Source organism: Acipenser ruthenus, chromosome 7 (genome assembly GCF_902713425.1).
Source record: "Acipenser ruthenus chromosome 7, fAciRut3.2 maternal haplotype, whole genome shotgun sequence".
Classification (NCBI taxonomy): Eukaryota; Metazoa; Chordata; class Actinopteri; order Acipenseriformes; family Acipenseridae; genus Acipenser; species Acipenser ruthenus.
In genome coordinates, this window is record NC_081195.1 from 6758767 (window position 1) to 6778358 (window position 19592).

General features: G+C 37.2%; 1 protein-coding gene across 1 annotated transcript; it reads right to left on the minus strand.

Moving 5' to 3' along the window:
* Positions 1-1265: 1265 nt before the first annotated feature.
* LOC117414643 (G-protein coupled receptor 26-like) lies at positions 1266-11957 on the minus strand. Its single transcript, XM_034024400.3, has 3 exons — positions 10670-11957; positions 7323-7436; positions 1266-2915 (listed from the first exon to the last, which is right to left on the minus strand). Exons 1-3 carry the CDS (start codon positions 11365-11367, stop codon positions 2684-2686), a joined length of 1044 nt encoding a protein of 347 aa, XP_033880291.2. The 5' UTR covers positions 11368-11957; the 3' UTR covers positions 1266-2683.
* Positions 11958-19592: the final 7635 nt, after the last annotated feature.

The window sequence follows — 19592 nt, forward strand, 5'->3', positions numbered from 1 at the left end:
ATATATATATATATATATATATATATATATATATATATATATATATATATATATATATATATATATATATATATTCATGCTATAAACTATTATTTTACTGTCAAAAGAACAGATTGGAAGAGAGTAAAATGCACACACATCTATCTGTCACTCAAATCGGCTGGTGAAAATTGTTTTTGCCCGGGAGAGCTGTGTGTTGTATTTTTTTCAATAGCCTAAAAAAGTGAAAGCATTGCACTGTGCAAGTGACATGATGTTTTGCCTGGCAGAATGCCACTGCTGATGTACCTGATGGCACCAGTACTGCCAACTCAGTTTTACAATTTCACTAGAATATCCTCTCTGAAATCTCAAAAGACAGGCCAATGTGTGCCTGAAGGACCTTGTTCTTATCCTTTAACTGTTCAGAAAGTATTTGTCAATCGGTTCCCCTTGTAGAACGCATGGTCTTGAGATTTGAGCAGACAGCAGTGCCCGGGGGGGGGGGTCTAAAGCACCTGCAGCCCATAGGCAGGGGAAGAAGTGAACTGAAAACTGAATAATGTGAAATTTAAATAAAGAGAAGGTCGTGCTGTTGGCATATTGGCATTACACTGCATATGTATTTAAACCTAAACATATATATATATATATATATATATATATATATATATATATATATATATATATATATATATATATATATATCTATTCCACTCTCCTCCTAAATGAATAGGGATGTATGGGCCACCCCAGTAGCCTCATGCTGATGCTTTTACTATTACTTTTACTATTCAGTTTCAACAAGCCTGCACAGTAGGGAAGCTTTAATGGAAAAACACTTGGGATATGGTATTAACTTTTGCCAGATGAAAATTGCACTGGTGTGGAAAAAAAGAAGAAAAAAAAGAAATTAAACTTTGTCATTTAAAACACAGTTAAAATGAGAATCGCTGTTGTAAATTCAGCACCGTACCAAGCACCGTCTGCTCTTCCTTTTTCTAACTGCATCACGGTGTACGTGACCTGTCCAGCTGTGTGTGCATAAGAGGAATACAATATACAAGGCAATCAAAATCAGAAGCTTCTGATACTGAGGGCTTCCCATTGGAATACCAATGCAGGGTAACCTCGACACTCGCTTGTGCAAAAAAACGTTTTCCTTAAATCTATTCCTAAATAAACATTATTACACTAGTAGCTGATTTGTCGAACTATAGTGTTCGTTTTTTTTAGTAGCACATTTTTTATTTTATTTTTTTAAAGGGAGGTTCTATAATAGCAGCTTTCAACAGCAGATTAATTTTTTTAGATATTTTTTCTTCTTTTTTTTTTTGAAAAATAAAATCATTACATTACAGCTATCCAGATATGCAGTCGCTTATATCTTAGACTCCTTCAATCAAGATGGAATTTCCATAGAATACTGTAATAATGTCAAAGCATCTGACTACTGTGTCTTACTCGGCTGTAATTTGATTGCAGTCTGCTTTCCTGACCTAATGAGGTCAGGACACACATCCCGAGTTGAATTCAATCCCAACTGCTTGGGAAAGGTAATATTTAAAAATAATAAAATCCTCACAGAGTGAATCAATCCTGTCAGTGTGGTGGGTTGCCGAGGCTTGCTTTCAACCCAGGCATGTCTTATGAGGAAGGCACTCAAAGTACAGGCTTAGTCATTCTAAAGTTACAGACAAGCCAAGACAAACCCTGTCAATTAAACTCAACTTGATCAAACAACCGCAGTTGCTATGGAGTTGCTTTTTTTTTTTCTCGGATGCACTGCACTGGCAGGCTTGCCCATTCATTTGTTTCACAAAGTGGTCTCCAATTGGGACACGATTTCGCAGTTTGTTATTAAGCATTACCTACCACTGTGGAAGGTGGTCAGTGAAAGGCCATCAGCCAGCCAGCCAAATGAAGAATGCAGTTGTTTGGTTCCAATGTTATTATTCCATCACAAGGAGTTAAATAAGGACGGGTGTGAACATAAATAAATGAACAGAAAAGAAACAGGGCATGAGACATACATAGTATAATGTATTCAAATTAGTGCCAAAGCATTTCCTAAAAGAAAGAAAAAGATACACAAAACTTGCAAACAAGGAATATTTGGACTTCATCTCACATATATCAATTTATATCTGCCTTTTAAAACTACCTTGTTGAGGAAATACATGCTTATCAATTGTTAGGATCTGATATCACATAAAACTATGACCTCTGTTAATCTGTAGAGCAATTCAAATATACTGTAAGTAGGACTGGGGTTCAACTCCAGTACAGACCATGATTCCAAGAGAGATCTATATGACCTGCCTATTGCACTAAACTTATTGGGGTAAATACTGTAGATCTCAAGTTGTATAGAATCAAGCATGGGACCAACAAACACTTTTTAGCTCTGCAACTCAACTTGACATTAAAACTTCAGCCTCTTGTGGTGAGTCACAAGGATTTTGCACACTGTAACACCTGATCGCCCAAAATAATGTTTAATTGGCACCTTCCACAGTTTAGTCAACTGAACAACAATTTAATTGACTAAGGGAAATCAGTGGTGTTCAAAATAACTGGTCACCCTTTTCCAATCAGCTTGTGTTGCCCATAGTTACATAATGAGAATTATGAACTGGGATCTTTTTGGTATTCTTGTACCACACATAATTAACAGCTTCTTCAAGCCTTCGTTGAGAGGTTTTCATGCCGCGGTTTGGATGATGGTGCTTCTTCCATTCTCACCCCTTATTCTAGACGAGTTTAGTGAGCTCCTTTTCAGGACTCTGTTAATAATATCAGCGCATGTCTTCCTGTACTGATTCCGGAGAAGTGAGTACACAAAGGGATCTGAAGCCGCTTTGCTGTAAGCCAAGCACTTGGAAACAACTCCCCAGTGAGGGCTGATAGGCACTGCTGAAGACAGCTCCACAAGCCTGTCAAAAAATAAAGAATTAAACACAATACATAAGAAATATCTGACAACATTTACCCTTGGACAATGACTAAAAAGTCATCATAACAAACCAAACCATCTTTTAAAAATCTCCTTCTAATATGAAACCTTGGCAAAGCGCTTTCTTTCACAGACCTGTGTTACTATTCGTCCTAAAAGATGACTCACTTGTTAAGGGTTTACTTCAGAGATTTTGAGTTTGGAATACTTATCCTTGTTTAGCTAGCAGGGTAATCCCTGTAAATCAGGGTTTTACTGTGACTGCAAACTTGTAAGCAGTGCCTTTTTAACATTTTAATTCTCTAATTTACAGTTTTAATACATTTTTCGATTTCCTTCTGTTTCACTTTTTTTACTGTGTGGTCGTGTCCTGCAATGCAGCATCCTGATAAGTTCTGAGTTTTATTTCACTTGTGGAATTCATCACATATCAAGTCTCTGTGGATGGAAAAAAAACAATCACAGGTATTCAGCCTGATGACCCAGGCCATGCTGTTTCAGTCAGTAGGTTATAATCTAAAATACAGCCTAAATACTGTATTACTTTGAATTACCGCCACCCTTGAACCCTCAGATATCAGATTTGTAATAGACGCCACCTTCGAATAAATGCAGCTCTCAATAATGAAGTATGTACGTTAGCTCCTCTTCAATTTCGGGATGAGCAGGGCGATGCCCGCCACCACATTGCCGTTTCTTTTTACCTTGTGAAGATGTCAGCTCTTCTTGTAGCTGAGGTATTTGCTCTCCATTCCCTAATGCAACGCTCATTAACTCCAAGTTCTTGAGCAGCAGGTCCATTGCTTTTCTGATCTGACAGCTCAACAGCTTTCAGTTTAAAAGCTAAGTTGTAGGACTTCTTCGCCATCCTGATCAAGAAATAAACTTCAATGTACGCCTCCCTCAAATAACGTTAAAACCTCAATAAAAAATGTCACTGTTTGATAACCGCAATACTTCTCATTACCGCCGCCCTTGAATAAGCACTGCAGCTGTTTTTTTTGTTTTTTTTAGCAATTTAAAATAAACGCTGCAGCGTTAATTCAGAGTAATACAGTACATGTGCATCTATTCCACTCCCCGCCTCGGTTTATTCTGTACTCTTTAGTGCTGTGCTTGCCGTCGAAGTTTTTACAGTGGCATCACAAACTGATATTGTTGTGCTGATAATCTAGGCCATGCTGCAGCCTGGGGCAATACCACCTTGGAGTCTGATCTTGTCAACACTGTGCTTGGTTAGGACATGGATGGGAAAACCAAGTGAAAGGGATGGCTTAGTGGGAAGCACTCTTCCCTCAGGGCAGAGCTCAACTAATGCACATACATGGTCTGGGGATATCTCTGCTGTTTGGATGTGATATTAAGATGAGGTCCTGTCCAATAGATCCTAAAAGCTACTTCATTGTTAATGCAATATAATGCCACTATTAAAGGAGATGCTAGGTATATAAATCCATTACATGTAGCCTTACATTTTGTGTTCTTCTTCATTGTCTAGTGCAATATTTCAAGTTCTATGAAGAAGGAAAAAATGCGAGAAACCTATATTTCAATCAAGATAATTCTGAAACATGCAGTGGCAAACTAATCTGGAGAATAATAAAGTACTTCCAAAAGGTAAGACCCCAATCTCAGCTGTCCAAAAAGTAAGATCCCTATCTTAGCTGTTTGTTTGGTTTTTTTTCGCAATTGTTGGTTCTGAGAAACGCAAAAGACTACTTTTGAAACGTTTTTCTACAATAATTTTGTGATAGACATTTTGATGGAGTTTTTTGGTTTTCTTTGGATTTCTCATTTAGCATTTTAATACCATGGTTTACGTTTGTCAAGCCATTGTGTTTCTTGCACCTTTCATGAACTCAAACACAAATCTGAATTTGTAACTCCTGCTCCAAATTATCAAACAAATCTCAGTCCCACTGCCCTTTGTTAAAGAGAGTTGATGTTGGTGTAATAAAGTTGTGCCAATCTAATTCAATATCTTTAAACAAAGCCTTTATTTAAAATTATTTAGATGCAAGCTATCTCTTACAAGCATCCCTGAGGATAGGAATAACAGACACAAGCATACCTGTGATAGATTTTCCTGTCTGACAATGACATCCATTTCAGTTTCATAAGCATTCCGTATGGAAATGAGGTACTCTAAATTCAGATGCAGGAGCTAACCTGCAGTCACATTTAAACACAACATCTCATTTCTCCAGATGGGGCTGTGGCTGAACAGTAGACAACATCACCATAATCTCAACAGTGGTGTTTTCCGGATATAAGGGAAACACCATCATATTCTCCTATGAAAGAACACAGCTAAAAATAAACCCAGCTACTGCCATTGTTGTGAGCCTGTGTTTGTTGAAATTGTCCATTTCATTTTACGCTAGAGAACTCCAGAGATTGTATGTGTAGACCCAAACCTATGAGTTTTGTTCAGTAACTCAAGACACAGCTTACTTAGTTTTAATAGGCAACCCTTGGAGAATTTGTATTTCTTTTATTTTTATTTTTGAAGATGTCTATTACACTTGACTCGGGGTTAGCAGCGAGAGGCAGGCTGGTTTGACTGAAGTCACTCACATCTGCCTAGCCAGCTATAAATGTCTCTCTATTGCTAAAGTCCTCAAGTCTGCAAGATCAAAGGATAAGTGCTGTTAGAGATGCACGTCTCTGTGGAACTCCAGCACTGTTAAGTCTGACCACCACTGACACTGCAGGTTAAGTTATTTGAAAAAGGTATTGAATGTAAGTGCCTAAGGCAATCCTCTCATTTCCCTGTGCTCTGTATGTTGCAGCAAACATTGCAGTTTATAACAATGAATTCACTTACTTTACCCAATTCACTATATAGTGTTATCTATCTGTTACCACAAGTGCATTCATTCTATGTCACACATACACTGTCCATACATTGCAGGCATGTGGTTTTGTTAACATAATTGCTATCACTATGTGAAAGAGAGCAAATAGCCAACTATTACATTATGTGTACATTACCATGTTCATAATATATTGCATGTATTCGAACTACAAGGTAAAATAATAGGAAACTAAGACAAGGACACATGAAGGCATTAGGAACATTTGTCTTGACTTCATTTCTTCTTGTTTTACTCTAGAATGTATGATTTTATTTTTGTTTGTTTGTTGGTGTACGACACTGAAACCTTTTGATCTTGTTATCATGACAATGCACTCCTGCCCCAATTTATATATAGTAGCACTAATTATGTCGGTTGCATTTTCTGCTGTAACAAAGTGTTATGCACTTCAAAGAGAGAATTTATTTTTGCACTTAGCTGCTGGCACTGTCCCCATATCCATCATATGTATTTTTTATAATGCTGTTTATGTTTTAAAGAAGCTGGGTACAGAAATTCCATGTCTAGTCCACTTAACTGTCTAAACATTACATAATGTGGATTTTAACAGGCTTGAATTGTATTTGAAGCACTTAGCAGGGTTTCTGTAATCTGAAATAATGCTATTCTGCACTGAAATGAGAGATCTGCCAGCTTTTTACTGTTCTGTTTAACACGACTTCTAAACTGTTCAGGAATGAGGGAGGGGTGCAAGAAGTAAGTAAGTGTATTGTGTAACCCTTTATATTTTGGCATACAGGAGCTCACGCAAATGTTGTAGCTGTGTTTAACTTGTCTTTAAGCAGACAACTCCATATTGTTACAAAACTACTACCAAACCCCCTAGGAGTGAATAGGGGACACTAACTTACAGTACATTGCTCGGTTATTTGGTGAGAATTTTATAAAATGAACAGATGTTATTAAAAACAGGAGTTAATAAACACTGGTGTTAATGCTTGAAAATATGTCCCAGTGTGTGGTTAAGAGTTAGGTGACCCCTATTATGAGAGGTCATATATTCCTTTATACTGTGTAGGTAGCTTTCAGTTAAATGTATTTTGATTACATCAGTCCAGAATGTCATGAAAGACCTTTTAATTCAACCATAGCTGGTAGATTCAAACCATTTGAACATTTTTGCAAAATGCTTAAAGAACGACATGTGGCGTGTGATACTGCTGCTCAGTCATATCTACAGGGTTAAAAGAAAGATCTCTGTCTGCAACAGATAATCTCTCCTTTTAAATTAAGAGAATCCTTTTCTCTTTCTATCAACCTTTACTTCAGAAAAGTTGGAAGTGTTCCCTGTGAAGCATATCTGGACTGGTCTTCATTAGGGTATCCTAGAAGTGAGACATACCATTTATGATTGACCACTGTGCTTTTGAAATATCACTGCAAGCAGCTTTTCAAATGATATAGCATCCCTTATAGTAAATCAGAAGGAATATAAGCGGGTTGGAATATAAAACAATATTAGTACATTACTGCCTTGCAGCAAGCCTGCAAGTTCTTTGGTGACTCACCTTGTTATTACATACGGTGCAAAGCAAAGAACAAACGTGCCGATAAAGGTGCTAATTTTCTTTGTAGCTCGTTGTCTCCGTCTCTTCTGCTCCTCAAGGCAACGCTGTCGAACACTGCAATGGTAAAGCGTGATGCTGTTAATAATGCTTGGCCCTGAGATTTCTATAAAAAAGCACTGCTTAAAAAAAACTAAACATTTTTACAGCAGTGTGGAGTAGTGGTTAGGGCTGGTTAGTGGTTGGACTCTTGACCGGAGGGTTGTGGGTTCAATCCCCGGTGGGGGACACTGCTGCTGTACCCTTGAGCAAGGTACTTTACCAAGATTGCTCCAGAAAAAACCCAACTGTATAAATGGGTAATTGTATGTAAAAATAATGTGATATCTTGTAACAATTGTAAGTCGCCCTGGATAAGGGCGTCTGCTAAGAAATAAATAATAATAATAATAATAATACATAAACAATAATGCAATTTTTTGTAAAAGTACGCAAATGGGTGAACACTTACTATTCCACTGTGCTTTCTCTGTTTACACTCTAACTAAACAACACAAGGTTTTATATTTGGTTCAATATAAAACCCAATTCCATTCAGGGTTATATAGTGGAATGCTTCACATTTAGAATTCCATACCTGAAATCTTTCATTCTAGAACTAAATGTATTTAACTGTATGTTCAAAAATGATTCTTTCCAAATATGAAGTATAGTAGAATATGGTTACCCTAATGATTATAATTAACCCATTCGCTAAGAATCCTTTTCTTTTCTGTATAAAATAATGGTTCTTTAAAGGTCAATCAGAGGGCCGAGGGCCTGTTTTTGTTGAAATGTGCCTGGTCTGGGTTAAAGCTCCATGGTCTTATCACATCAGTAGACAACTGTGGGCTCCAGTGAGGATGATTTCCAGTGGCTAAAATTAGAATCTGGCTTAATCAGATCCTCTTTAAAGTGTTATCATCATAATTTCTGGATAGTGGACGTGCCACTAATCTAAACCGGGGAATGTGGGAATGATTGCTTTTTAAACCATATAAAACATGTATGTAAAATCTGGTATAGATTTTTTGGAAAATATCATATATTATTTACAAAGATCACTATGTGCTTTGTATTTAATAACAATGTACTACCATTTTAAAAAGCGGTCAAACACTGAAAGTAAAAGCAACAGGGTGTTTTTTTTTTAAAAAAGCATTTCCGTTTAACAAACCAATACATCCACACCCCAATGACCATAAGAGAAATTAGAACACAGAAGGGACAAATCTTTAATGTTGCTTTCAGCATTAGATGTTTGAGGCCAGTCTTTATTTGTCTGATATCACAAAAACATTGAATACTGTATGTGTGTGTGCGTGCGTGCGTGCGTGCGTGCATGTGTGTGTGTGTGTGTGTGTGTGTGTGTGATTGTGTGTGTGTGTGTAGGTATTACTATCAATGTGTGGAAAAAATTTGAGAAAATGTCCCCACAAAGATAGTAACTCCTGAAAAAACGACGTTGTTGGGGACATCGTCACTTAACACGTTTTTAAGAACTAAATATGCCTACAAAAATAAAGTGTTGAGTGTCGACTTTCACCATGTATGGAGTTTTGTCTGACTGGAGTTAGAAATAGTAAATAAAAATATAGTGAGAGTCAGTGTGAAGTCCCCACAAATGTAGGAATGCAAACGTGTGTGTGTGTGTGTGTGTGTGTGTGTGTGTGTGTGTGTGTGACTGTAATCTACATATTTACAACAGAATGGACCATCTGGACCCTCACACACTGTTAGCAGTGTTAATGATAGGCAGGTTGATCAAAAGAAAAACATACCTGTACATCAATATGCTCTGTCGGTACTGAAGCTCTTTTTAATTAGGTATATATAAACTACTGAAGAGAGCTATATTTTCAAGTACTGGTATAATCCTGAAAAGATTATATTTTAAATGAAATGTTTTGAACAAAGTATTTCTGGTAAGAATGTGTGGGTCATCTTTACAAACACTTGTTCTGAGGCTGCAACATTTGTTCTGTAAAAGAGAAATGGCAATGTACAGAACTAGCCAGAAACAACTGAAACAATGCAAGCCCTTCAACAAAATGGAGGTAGTGCAAATGCTTTATAATGGGGAATAGGGAATAATAATAATAATAATAATAATAATAATAATAATAATAATAATAATAATAATAATAATAATAATAATTATTATTATTATTATTATTATTATGGTTTGGTAATTGCCTCACGCTTTACACACAACGTCGATTCCTCCTCTTAATTGCCATTTGACTAGCAGTCATGCATGTACCTGCATACATACAGATGTGGTATAGTTTTTGTACCTGCATACATACAGATGTGGTATAGTTTTTGTACCTGCATACATACAGATGTGGTATAGTTTTTGTACCTGCATACATACAGATGTGGTATAGTTTTTGTACCTGCATACATACAGATGTGGTATAGTTTTTGTACCTGCATACATACAGATGTGGTATAGTTTTTGTACCTGCATACATACAGATGTGGTATAGTTTTTGCACCTGGAAATGATCAAGATTGTACAAATTGAGCAAACTTAAAAAAACAAGAAAGAAATAACAAGATACACACAAAACTCCAATCTACGTGTGGAATAAGTTCAATAGTAATCAAAAGTTAGAGCTGCTTAAAACTCAAGGTCAGTACCACTTACAAAACAATATATCATCCCCGACAGCTAATCAAATTGGTTTCACAAACTAATACAGAGCGTATTAAATATCACAAATACCTAATTGGCTACATTAAAAAAAATGCAAAGTTTCCCCCAACAGACTAGTGCCCACCTTCGCAGACTAACCCAATATGTGAATTGGCAAATTTCTAAAATGAACCGTGACTTGCAACAAAAATCAGTACCAAGCCCGGGAGTATTGCATATAGTAAGTACTGAAAGATGACAGTTTCAATTTACTTGAAATGATACTGGTTAACAAATAGCAGTCCAGGCAAATACTCGAATGGGGCCTTATCAAGTATATACATGTGTATCGACCTTTCGAGTGGGCTAAGGATCAGTGTAAATTAGTGAACGCTAATTAACGGATAAGCTACTATTTAAAAAGAGTAAATTATTAAAAAATATAAACCCAGTCATATAATAATACAGCACAGAATTTGCATATATAGTGGCATCATGTATTCCTCCCGAATGAGCAATGTTCTTGATATTGTACTTGGGGCCGGATTGATACAGCCATTCTTAAACAATTACAGCATTACAAATAAATCAAACATTATTTTTACATTAAAATAAATACCAGAAAAAAAATAACTTTTGCAGAAAAAAAAACTAAGGCGATGCGTCTTACCTTGGATGAATGTCCACTAGTAGCACCAAAGTCTGCATTGTGATAATGTCTATTCTCTTACAGTGAAAGCGCGCCACTTTGAGCACTTTCAGGTAAGTAAAACACAAGACTATCAAGGAAAGGAGAAAGGTAAGGGCATGGAACACCACTGTAAAAACAACAAACTGGGTCCTGTTGTTGTACGCTCTCCCATTGCACAGAGTACATGAGGCGTAGAGTTGATGGTATCCCACCCACGAAAGGCAAACTGACACGGTGGAGAAGGACACGGAATGCACCCACGTGTAACCGAGCATTATGGCTGCATCTTTGTGGCGCATTTTTGAATGGTAACTCAAAGGGAAAACAACCGCTATCCACCTGTCGATGCTGAGAGCTGCCATGCTCAGCATGGCATTAGTGGTCAGAAAGGTCTCTAAAAAACCCACAATTTGGCAGAATCCTCCCCCTCCTGGATGCTCCTTGTTGATAATTCCCACCAAAGTCAACGGCATGTTCAACACAGTCATCAACAAGTTGCAAAAGGTCAGGTTAAGGATAAACAAACCGGGAACTTGCTTCCGAATCTCCGCGCTGTACAAAAAACAAATCAGCACCACCACGTTGGACAGCAACGACACAATGATGATCACTACTACCAGGAAAGATACAATTACCTCCGCTGCGTCCATGGTGTAACCCCACTCAGATATCCACATTTTCGGCAATTGTATCCAGCCAGCAGCAGCACCGGGATAACATGATGTTAGGTGTAGGGTAAATCCACGATCGTGCCAAGATAGCCCAGGTTATTTCCCGAGGAAAGCTGCAGATATGCTTCTTTCCACGTCAGTGCCTTCAGCTTTGTGCACAAAGCACCAGGGATGTCCACCAAGCTGCGAGGGTCTAAAATAATCACTAGGACTGAACCACTGTCTCAAGAGACCCGCGATTATTAGTCAGAAGCTCCCCACTGATGCAAAAGGTGCATTTATTAAGTTTCTTCAAGTATCTCCACTATGCCTTGCTGAATGTTTTTCATAGAGCTCTTTTGTGCATTTAGGGTTCTACATAGCAGGCTATCAAAAACGCAGCTCCTTTATTACTAAATCAGTACTTGAATAATGCTGTTTATCATTAGGCAGGCTGATAGAAAAGTCAAATATATAGAAAGCTGTAGATCGCCTCCCCCTCAATCAGCGAGCTGCTTTGATTTCTCGGGGCATTCTAGGGTGCCTGTAATATTGCAAACTGCTAATATATGACCGTTCTTGAACGAGTTTGCAGGACCCAATTCTCTGCAAAATACAGTTCGAATGTTATATAAAATATAAGCGCATTTTAAAATATTAATAATGAAACGAAAAGTATTATTCTATATTTACCAGAGCTAGTTATATTCCTTACATGCGATTGAAGCAAACATAGATCTCTTAAGAAGCCCATTTTACCATCTGCTGAGACGAGCCACTGTTTTTTTTTTTTTTTTTTTTTTTTTTTCTGGCTGCGTGATATTAGCCTACTAAATAATACTATATGTTGCATCATATATATATATATATATATATATATATATATATATATATATTTCCAAATACCCAACACAGCATAAACGAAGCAATAGAAATGCACTCAAACCTATCTGTAACATGCATTTTACAGTGAATTATGTCCATGCATTAACTAATGCATAAAACTATCCTTGGACAATGTATTCTGTACACAGTGAATTATATACATCGGTGACACCCTGTGTGTAAAGGCACAGGAGCCTAACTGTCTTGGACAGATCTTGCTGCAGTTCAGTCAAAGTTGAATACAAACTATGTGTTCTGTTATGGTTCTGAGTATATGTGGACATGTTTTTTTATATTATTATTATTATTTATGTTAAAACATGGTGAAAAAAGCACTGTTTTATTTTAACGCCCAGAAACCTATTCAGAAAGGATTCTTGCAAAGACCAGTTGGAACAATCAATGACCTGCTCTACAGTAACCACGGGACAAAGCATTAAAATCATTCATTGCATGAATATGAAAAATAGATCCTACATGAAACATGCATTTAAATTTAGTCCCATGCCCATGCTCAATATACAGTACCTCCACTAGAGGTATTTCTCAATTGACCTGCTCTGGCTCACAACTAAAGTTTACAAATAAGTTTCTGTTCTGGATTAGTGTAGCCTATATAGAATTCAAGTGTCTTAAGAAGAAGAAGAAGAAGAAGAAGAAGAAGAAGAAGAAGAAGAAGAAGAAGAAGAAGAAGAAGAAGACAGCCAAATTCAAAAGAATGCAGTCATTGTGACATGACTAAGTAAAACACTTGGTGTCAATCACAGGCCAGGTGACTATATGAGTGATGGCCAGGCACGTTGGCCACTCTGTCCATTTCAGTTGCATGGGAAGTTGGTGCTACCACTGTTTATGTGAGCATAGGAATCCAACCCAAGCTTGTCCTGATTTGAACTCCATTTTTCATGTGCTGTACTTCCTGATTATCAGAAATACTGTACAGTACTTTTTCCCACCACAGCGGGTACAGTGCAGTGGGATTCTCATTAGAACACTGCAGTAGGCTAATTGGACTGTGCCATCGTGAGATGCTGAGAGGCGTCTGGTACCAACCTAGCCAGTGATGACCTGACCACAACCTAAATTTTGAACGGCTTCCTCAGTACATGCTTTTGGCTTCAGCTTGCTATTCTTTCTAATGCAAGGCTTTTCAATTATTGATGCGCAGGTTGTCACTGCCTATTAGTTTGCTTCATCAAGTTGAAGCAGTAGCAATAACTCTTGAGACACACAGTTAATGCTTCCGGCAATCTTTTTTGCTGTGAAGATTTGTACGAGGATGGCTGTATTAGTCTGCATGTCCTATAAAGCATGTGAATTGATCCAAGACACGTGAGGTTTTGACATGGGAGCATTTAAGTAGGGGTTTATGTGGGTGGAAGGAGCTGTCGTTGCTGATCCTTTATTTCTTTGCATGTTTCTTTACTTAATTTGAAACGCATATTTTATACATTACATAAAAAAAAGTTGGTATCTAATTACATCTTGTTCTTCTGGTCCAACACCATTGCTGTCAAATTTAAATAGGTAATCTCGAAAATAGTTAGGTGCAAGGAAACACCAGCAATTCTGTAGTTGTAAGTAATGTTTAGACTCATTTTATATACACATCCTGAATTAAAGCATAAATAACAAGCACAAAACCAAAATGGCTTCAACACAAGAAAAAGGGGATCAGTTGCCAGTGTTAATAAAATCTTGATTAAAATCACTCCTTTAACACTTAATAGCAAACTCTTTCATGGAAAATAATCTTTACACTGGCTAGTAAATGTAGTTTGTACTGCTGCTGCATCACTTCCAATCCAGAGCATACTTGTGCCCAGTGACTACCCAATAGTTTCTAAAGAAATATAGGTACTTAAGATATTGGAAGATCAAATACAGTTTCTAGCCTCTTGTTTGAAGTGCATGCGGTGGTACAAAGTATAGCAGCTCTAGTTTTTCATTATTTTTGGTGTTGGAATAAGGGTTATTGAGCTCTACACTTAGTACTTATGTCTGTGAGCTTGAGCCCACAGAATAATTTGAGAACTTGCACAACAATACACTTGTGAACCAGAACAAATTACTAAACATTGATTGAACGTAATACAAATAAGAGAAAATAATAATCAGAAATCAGAGTATTTCCATCATGTTGAAGCTATCGTGGTCCTTAGCTTGTTATTTGTGCCTTGATTCAGCTATTTTTCAAATAAATATCTGGTATCTATCTAGGTGTAATCAGATTTTCATACCCTTGACTTCACACACGCTGTTTCCCTCCAGACCCCTGTGATTTTGCTTAAATTTACCCATACTGCTCCATGAGTTTTGGTAACATTGTCATGGCCAAATCCCAGCCTTATGAATGATATCCATGACCCTGACTCCATTTCTACATTTAAATATAATTTACAACGATTTTATATACCAGGGTTAACCATTAATTACTAGCGTATTAAAGCACCTTGAGGTACTTGTCAAGAAAGGTAATATCGAAAATGTAAATGTATCAAAAACACAAATAAAATGTCATGCCCTATAACACCAAAGACTCCAGCACTTTCATTTTGATTGAATGTAAGCCCTAGAACTCTCTTTCCTATTAGCCAGGTCCCTTTTTCAGTTTCAGAGGACTATGACAGATGGCTATGACAGAAGCTGTCAAGATTTCCTCCTGAAGGTTGGTCCCCAGAATTTCTATTTAACACACACACACACACACACACACACACACACACACACACACACACACACACACACACACACACACACACATATATAATTTAGTGTGCCAAATTATACCCCAGTTTAAATGTCCTGTTTAGAATGTCCAATTCTGTTCCCTCACAGCAGCAATCCCCACAAGAGCCCAGCAGAAAGGAAGGTCAGTGGACAATCTCCAATCCCACGTTTGAGTGCCAGAGGCAGCAACTTTGAATAGCCATGAACACAAACCTGCCCTCCCTGTACAGTATGATTCACCCTCCACTCCTTGTAGTTGTGCCTTTACCAGACAAGCCACTCAGGGGACCTCAGGCAGTTCAACCGCACAGATTTTCAAACAGCAGTTATAATGCAGCTCCACTTCAATTCACATGCATTTTAAATGTGGCTGCACTGTTCATTTTTGGTGTGTCTTCCGTTGCATGCTTGATGGTAGTCAGTGTTGTTGGAACAGAAGCTGAAAATGTACCGGCTTCTAAATGTGGTGGGATAATTCAGAAGATAATTGGCAGCACTGGTGCTTTAAAAAAAGATCAGATTGTTGTTGCTATACCCTAGAGGAGATCCATTAAACCCTGCTCACCATGGTATGGAATCCATTTCCCTACCTCATGTTGCTATCAACAGTATTACTATACCTCTATCCCCAACATCTATCTGCAAAAAGATAAGACTCTTTAGGTAGGGTTTTACTATACTTTTATTCATTTATTTCCTTAAAATGTTTCAATTAAACATGAGGTTGATTTTACAGCTCTTGCATCCATCATAGTTGTTTCTTGTTTGTTTTGTAACATCGGCCAGTTTTTGTTTTTAAAAGAAAATGGTGCAGACTTAGAACAGAGGTTTGTGGTTATGCATAGCTTTAGGTTTGGAAAGCTGAATCCAACATTACATTGATACAAAATCTCAAGCTTTCAATTTTATTTGTAGTTATGCTTGCCTGTACCAGGAGAAGAACATAGGCTCTTATTAAAGGGCAGAAAGTCATTAAGGCCATTTCATCAATTGGCCAGTTTCTCTTTAAAACACCTTCAGTGCAGAATCTTTCAGATTCGATTTGTGCCAGTGATGCCCTTTCTTGCATGTCAATTTCCTGAAGCAGCTACTGGTGAATCATCCGTAAGCTTGCACAGTCATCTAAATTACTTATCAGGGAGACTGCTCTGATATTCAGCAGACAGCATGTACAGTACACCCTGCAGGACGGTAAGGTAGTCAAAGTCAGTTTCATGGTGGGTTTAGTGCAGGACTGCTTTTATCTGGAAAAGGACATCTCGACATGATTGTTCAATACAAAGTATGTCAAATTGTAAGAACCCTTTAAATGTTGAAATTCTCCAAAAAGCTTAGATAACCTTCCTTCCGAATAACTTTCCTGTTGATCTCCATGTTTCATATAATGTGCTGTTGCAAAGTATGGTTTTATAGTTTATGTTTAACCAATGTTTCAGAATTGTTAAGTATATATTATTATTTTGAACACTGAGCAGAAACAGGGGCTAGGTTAACTTGTGAAAGTGCAGTTCTTGAAGGGTGTAAAATGTTTTGTGTTAAGCAAAAAAGCAAAAACAATTGCTTTACCTAGTGAGTTAAGCAACCTGTAACAACTTGATGATGCAGTTGACCTCAGGAACTACAAGCAGGTTCCCAAGAAAAGAAAAAAAAGAAAGAAAAGAAAAATGTCTCATATGTATGTTACATTATTATATTATGTTATGTTTGCAGGGGATGATAATATGACAGATCCCTAGTTCACTAAAGCATTGTTGCAGATCATGTCCATCCAAAATTGCTGCACTTGTACCATGATGGTCTATTTTAAAGGTGGCAATGCACCCTTCCACCGTGCCAATTATGTGCAAACGGTTGGAGGAGCATGACGGAGACTTTGGGCACCTTCCATGGCTGCCACAGTGGCGTGATCTCGATTCAATTGAGCATGTTTGGGATGAACTTGAAAAGCTAAATTATCATCATAATACTCTACTTACCTCTTTTCACACCAAAAAGTATTTTTGTTTTAACATGTATTCATCAGTGTGAAAAGTCTGTTTTTTTTTGTTTGTACATGAGATTTATACATTGCAAATGTTCCAGTTATGGAATGGCAGAGTGTATTCTGAATGTTCTGCAAATCATTTACTCACAGCCAGTTACTCACAGCTTTGCCCTTTCTCTTGTAGAGGTAAATACAAAAATATTTACAAATGACAATCACCTCTGAAATTGTTTGTATTCCAGAGGCATGGGTAGCTTTTAGTTTTCATTACCTTGTCATATTACTCAGTTTGAAAACTCAAAATTGCTTTGTACACTTTCAGTGATTGGTTTGTGAGTCATTATCAGAGCAAAATGTTTTTTGTGGCTTGCAGTCTGTGTATCCGTAGTCAGCTGTTTCCAGTAGGAGCAAAATAAAGTAGAATGCAAAGGGGGTTGCCATTGCGTTACAGATCAGGGAGGTCCACCTCAATCCTTTAATGCATGGTTAATAATTTCTACCCTCTACTAATAAATGTATAACTCTCTTAGAAATTTGCTTAGAAGCTTGTAGTTGCAGATTTGAACAACAGGTGGTTATTAAATATTAAGTAGTGGAAACCCTTTTAAATGTAATGTCCTCAAATATTTAAACGATGTTACAATTTTAGATGTTATTAATGTATTCATTCTCAAGGTCTTTTGTTGGGGTGGTGGGGGTGGGGTGTTGGTCAGCCCTCAAGTGTATTTTATGTCAGTGATGGTTTGTGGAAGATGTTTTTTTTCTGTAAATAATGAATTTGTTCTCATATACTGAACAAAAGTATTTATTTTCCTGTTTTTTTAATTAATGTCATTTAAATGTCTCTTTCTTTCTTTCTTTCTTTCTTTCTTTCTTTCTTTCCAATGGAATACATCCCTGAAGACACTGGGTTCTTATTTGGAGAAGTGATTGGGCAGGAACAGAAAAGTCATCTTTCTAAAACCCTTGGCAGACTAAAGATACTGCTGCTGCCAGTCTTGCACTGCAGCAGTGGGTGGGTGGTGTGGACTTCAGAGAATGATACTCCGTTTAATGACTTGTCATTTCTGTTCTGCACATATCAATGCTGAGTTGTGTGGGAGAGCTTCTTTTTTGTGTACTTCTTTAATTTACTCAGAATTATTTATTGTAGCTATAGTAACGGGCACATTTAGATTAATAAATGTTTATGTGTTTTGTTGAAAGAAAAAAAAAACTCAAAAGAGTGCTTCTCTGTGTTTAGTGTCTAGTTTGACTACAGTAATGGTTATTTTGCCTTTAAAAACATCTTCCAAACAGTAATCTTCTTTTTTTACCCAGAGGTTTCTGTCAGTTTATGATTGCACAGATCTGTTCATTGGTCAATTTCAATGATCACTTCACTGTATTTTTACATAATGTTCATAATAAATCACCCAGGGGGAAAACCAGAGCTTCATTAATATACAAAAAATACAATAGTATTTAGATCCGGCACTGTTTAGATCATTAAAATAGACCCCTTGTGTTTGTTACAACATAAGAACATAAGAAAGTTTACAGATGAGAGGCCATTCAGCCCATCTTGCTCGTTTGGTTGTTAGTAGCTTATTGATCCCATAATCTCATCAAGCAGCTTCTTGAAGGATCCCAGGGTGTCAGCTTCAACAACATTACTGGGGAGTTGGTTCCAGACCCTCACAATTGTCCATTAGTGTCTTGCTTTCTAGCAAGCCTTTTAGAAGTATGTTTAAACATATTATATACAATAGAGGGTTATGCCACTTGCTTGCAAGTCAAGATAAATCAAGATTTGATGTACTTCTTGTTTGCACTAGTTTTAAAGCAATGCTGTTTGATGGTAAGGTATAGGGAGTTCCATTCTCTATACACAGTCTTAACTCATGTGTTATTTTCAAGAATGTTTTTTAAAGTTTGTTTCTATGTTTAAAATCAAGTTTGGTATTCCTGAAACTGTTCTGGACTACTGATGGCTTCATTAACAACAGCATAGAACAGTTTCATAAACATCTTAAAACTGCTTTTTAAATAGAGACCCATGTCTCCAGTTTGTGCAATTGCCTTTGCACCTTGTAACATGATTTTCCTTTGCAAACATTACATTTCTTTTACCTAATCAGTTCTGATGCTTAAAACTTAGGTGGTTTTGTTGGAAGCTGTATGTAATTTATTCAAACCTGGGTCTACTCATGTACTATAGCTTGGGCACAAGAACCCTGACAAGAGAAGACCAAGCCTGCCCAATATATTTCCAATCTTCTGTGAAACAATCTTGTAAGAGCTATTAAAAGGCCCTTTTCACCTATCGTGTCTCATGATTATGGGGTATCACATGATTCAAATCCATTGAGCCATGCGGTCAGATGCAGTTCATTTGTGCCGCATGATGTATAAATACAGTTTGAAATGGAGGGGTTTCTCCAGTCTGTGTGCACAGAGTTGAAAAAATCTGTGTTCAACATAAAAAAAGAAATGAGTCAATACATGGTTTTCTATCTCTTTTTGACATTTGAAAGTCTTTTTTTAAACTCAATACTAAAATCAAAGAGCCCATCTTATTTGAAATCAGTTTTGTAATAACTGTCTGGTTAGCAGGCGACCCAGTTAAAGAGGTGATGGCATTAATAGCTGTCTCAATGCAAAACAGATCCTG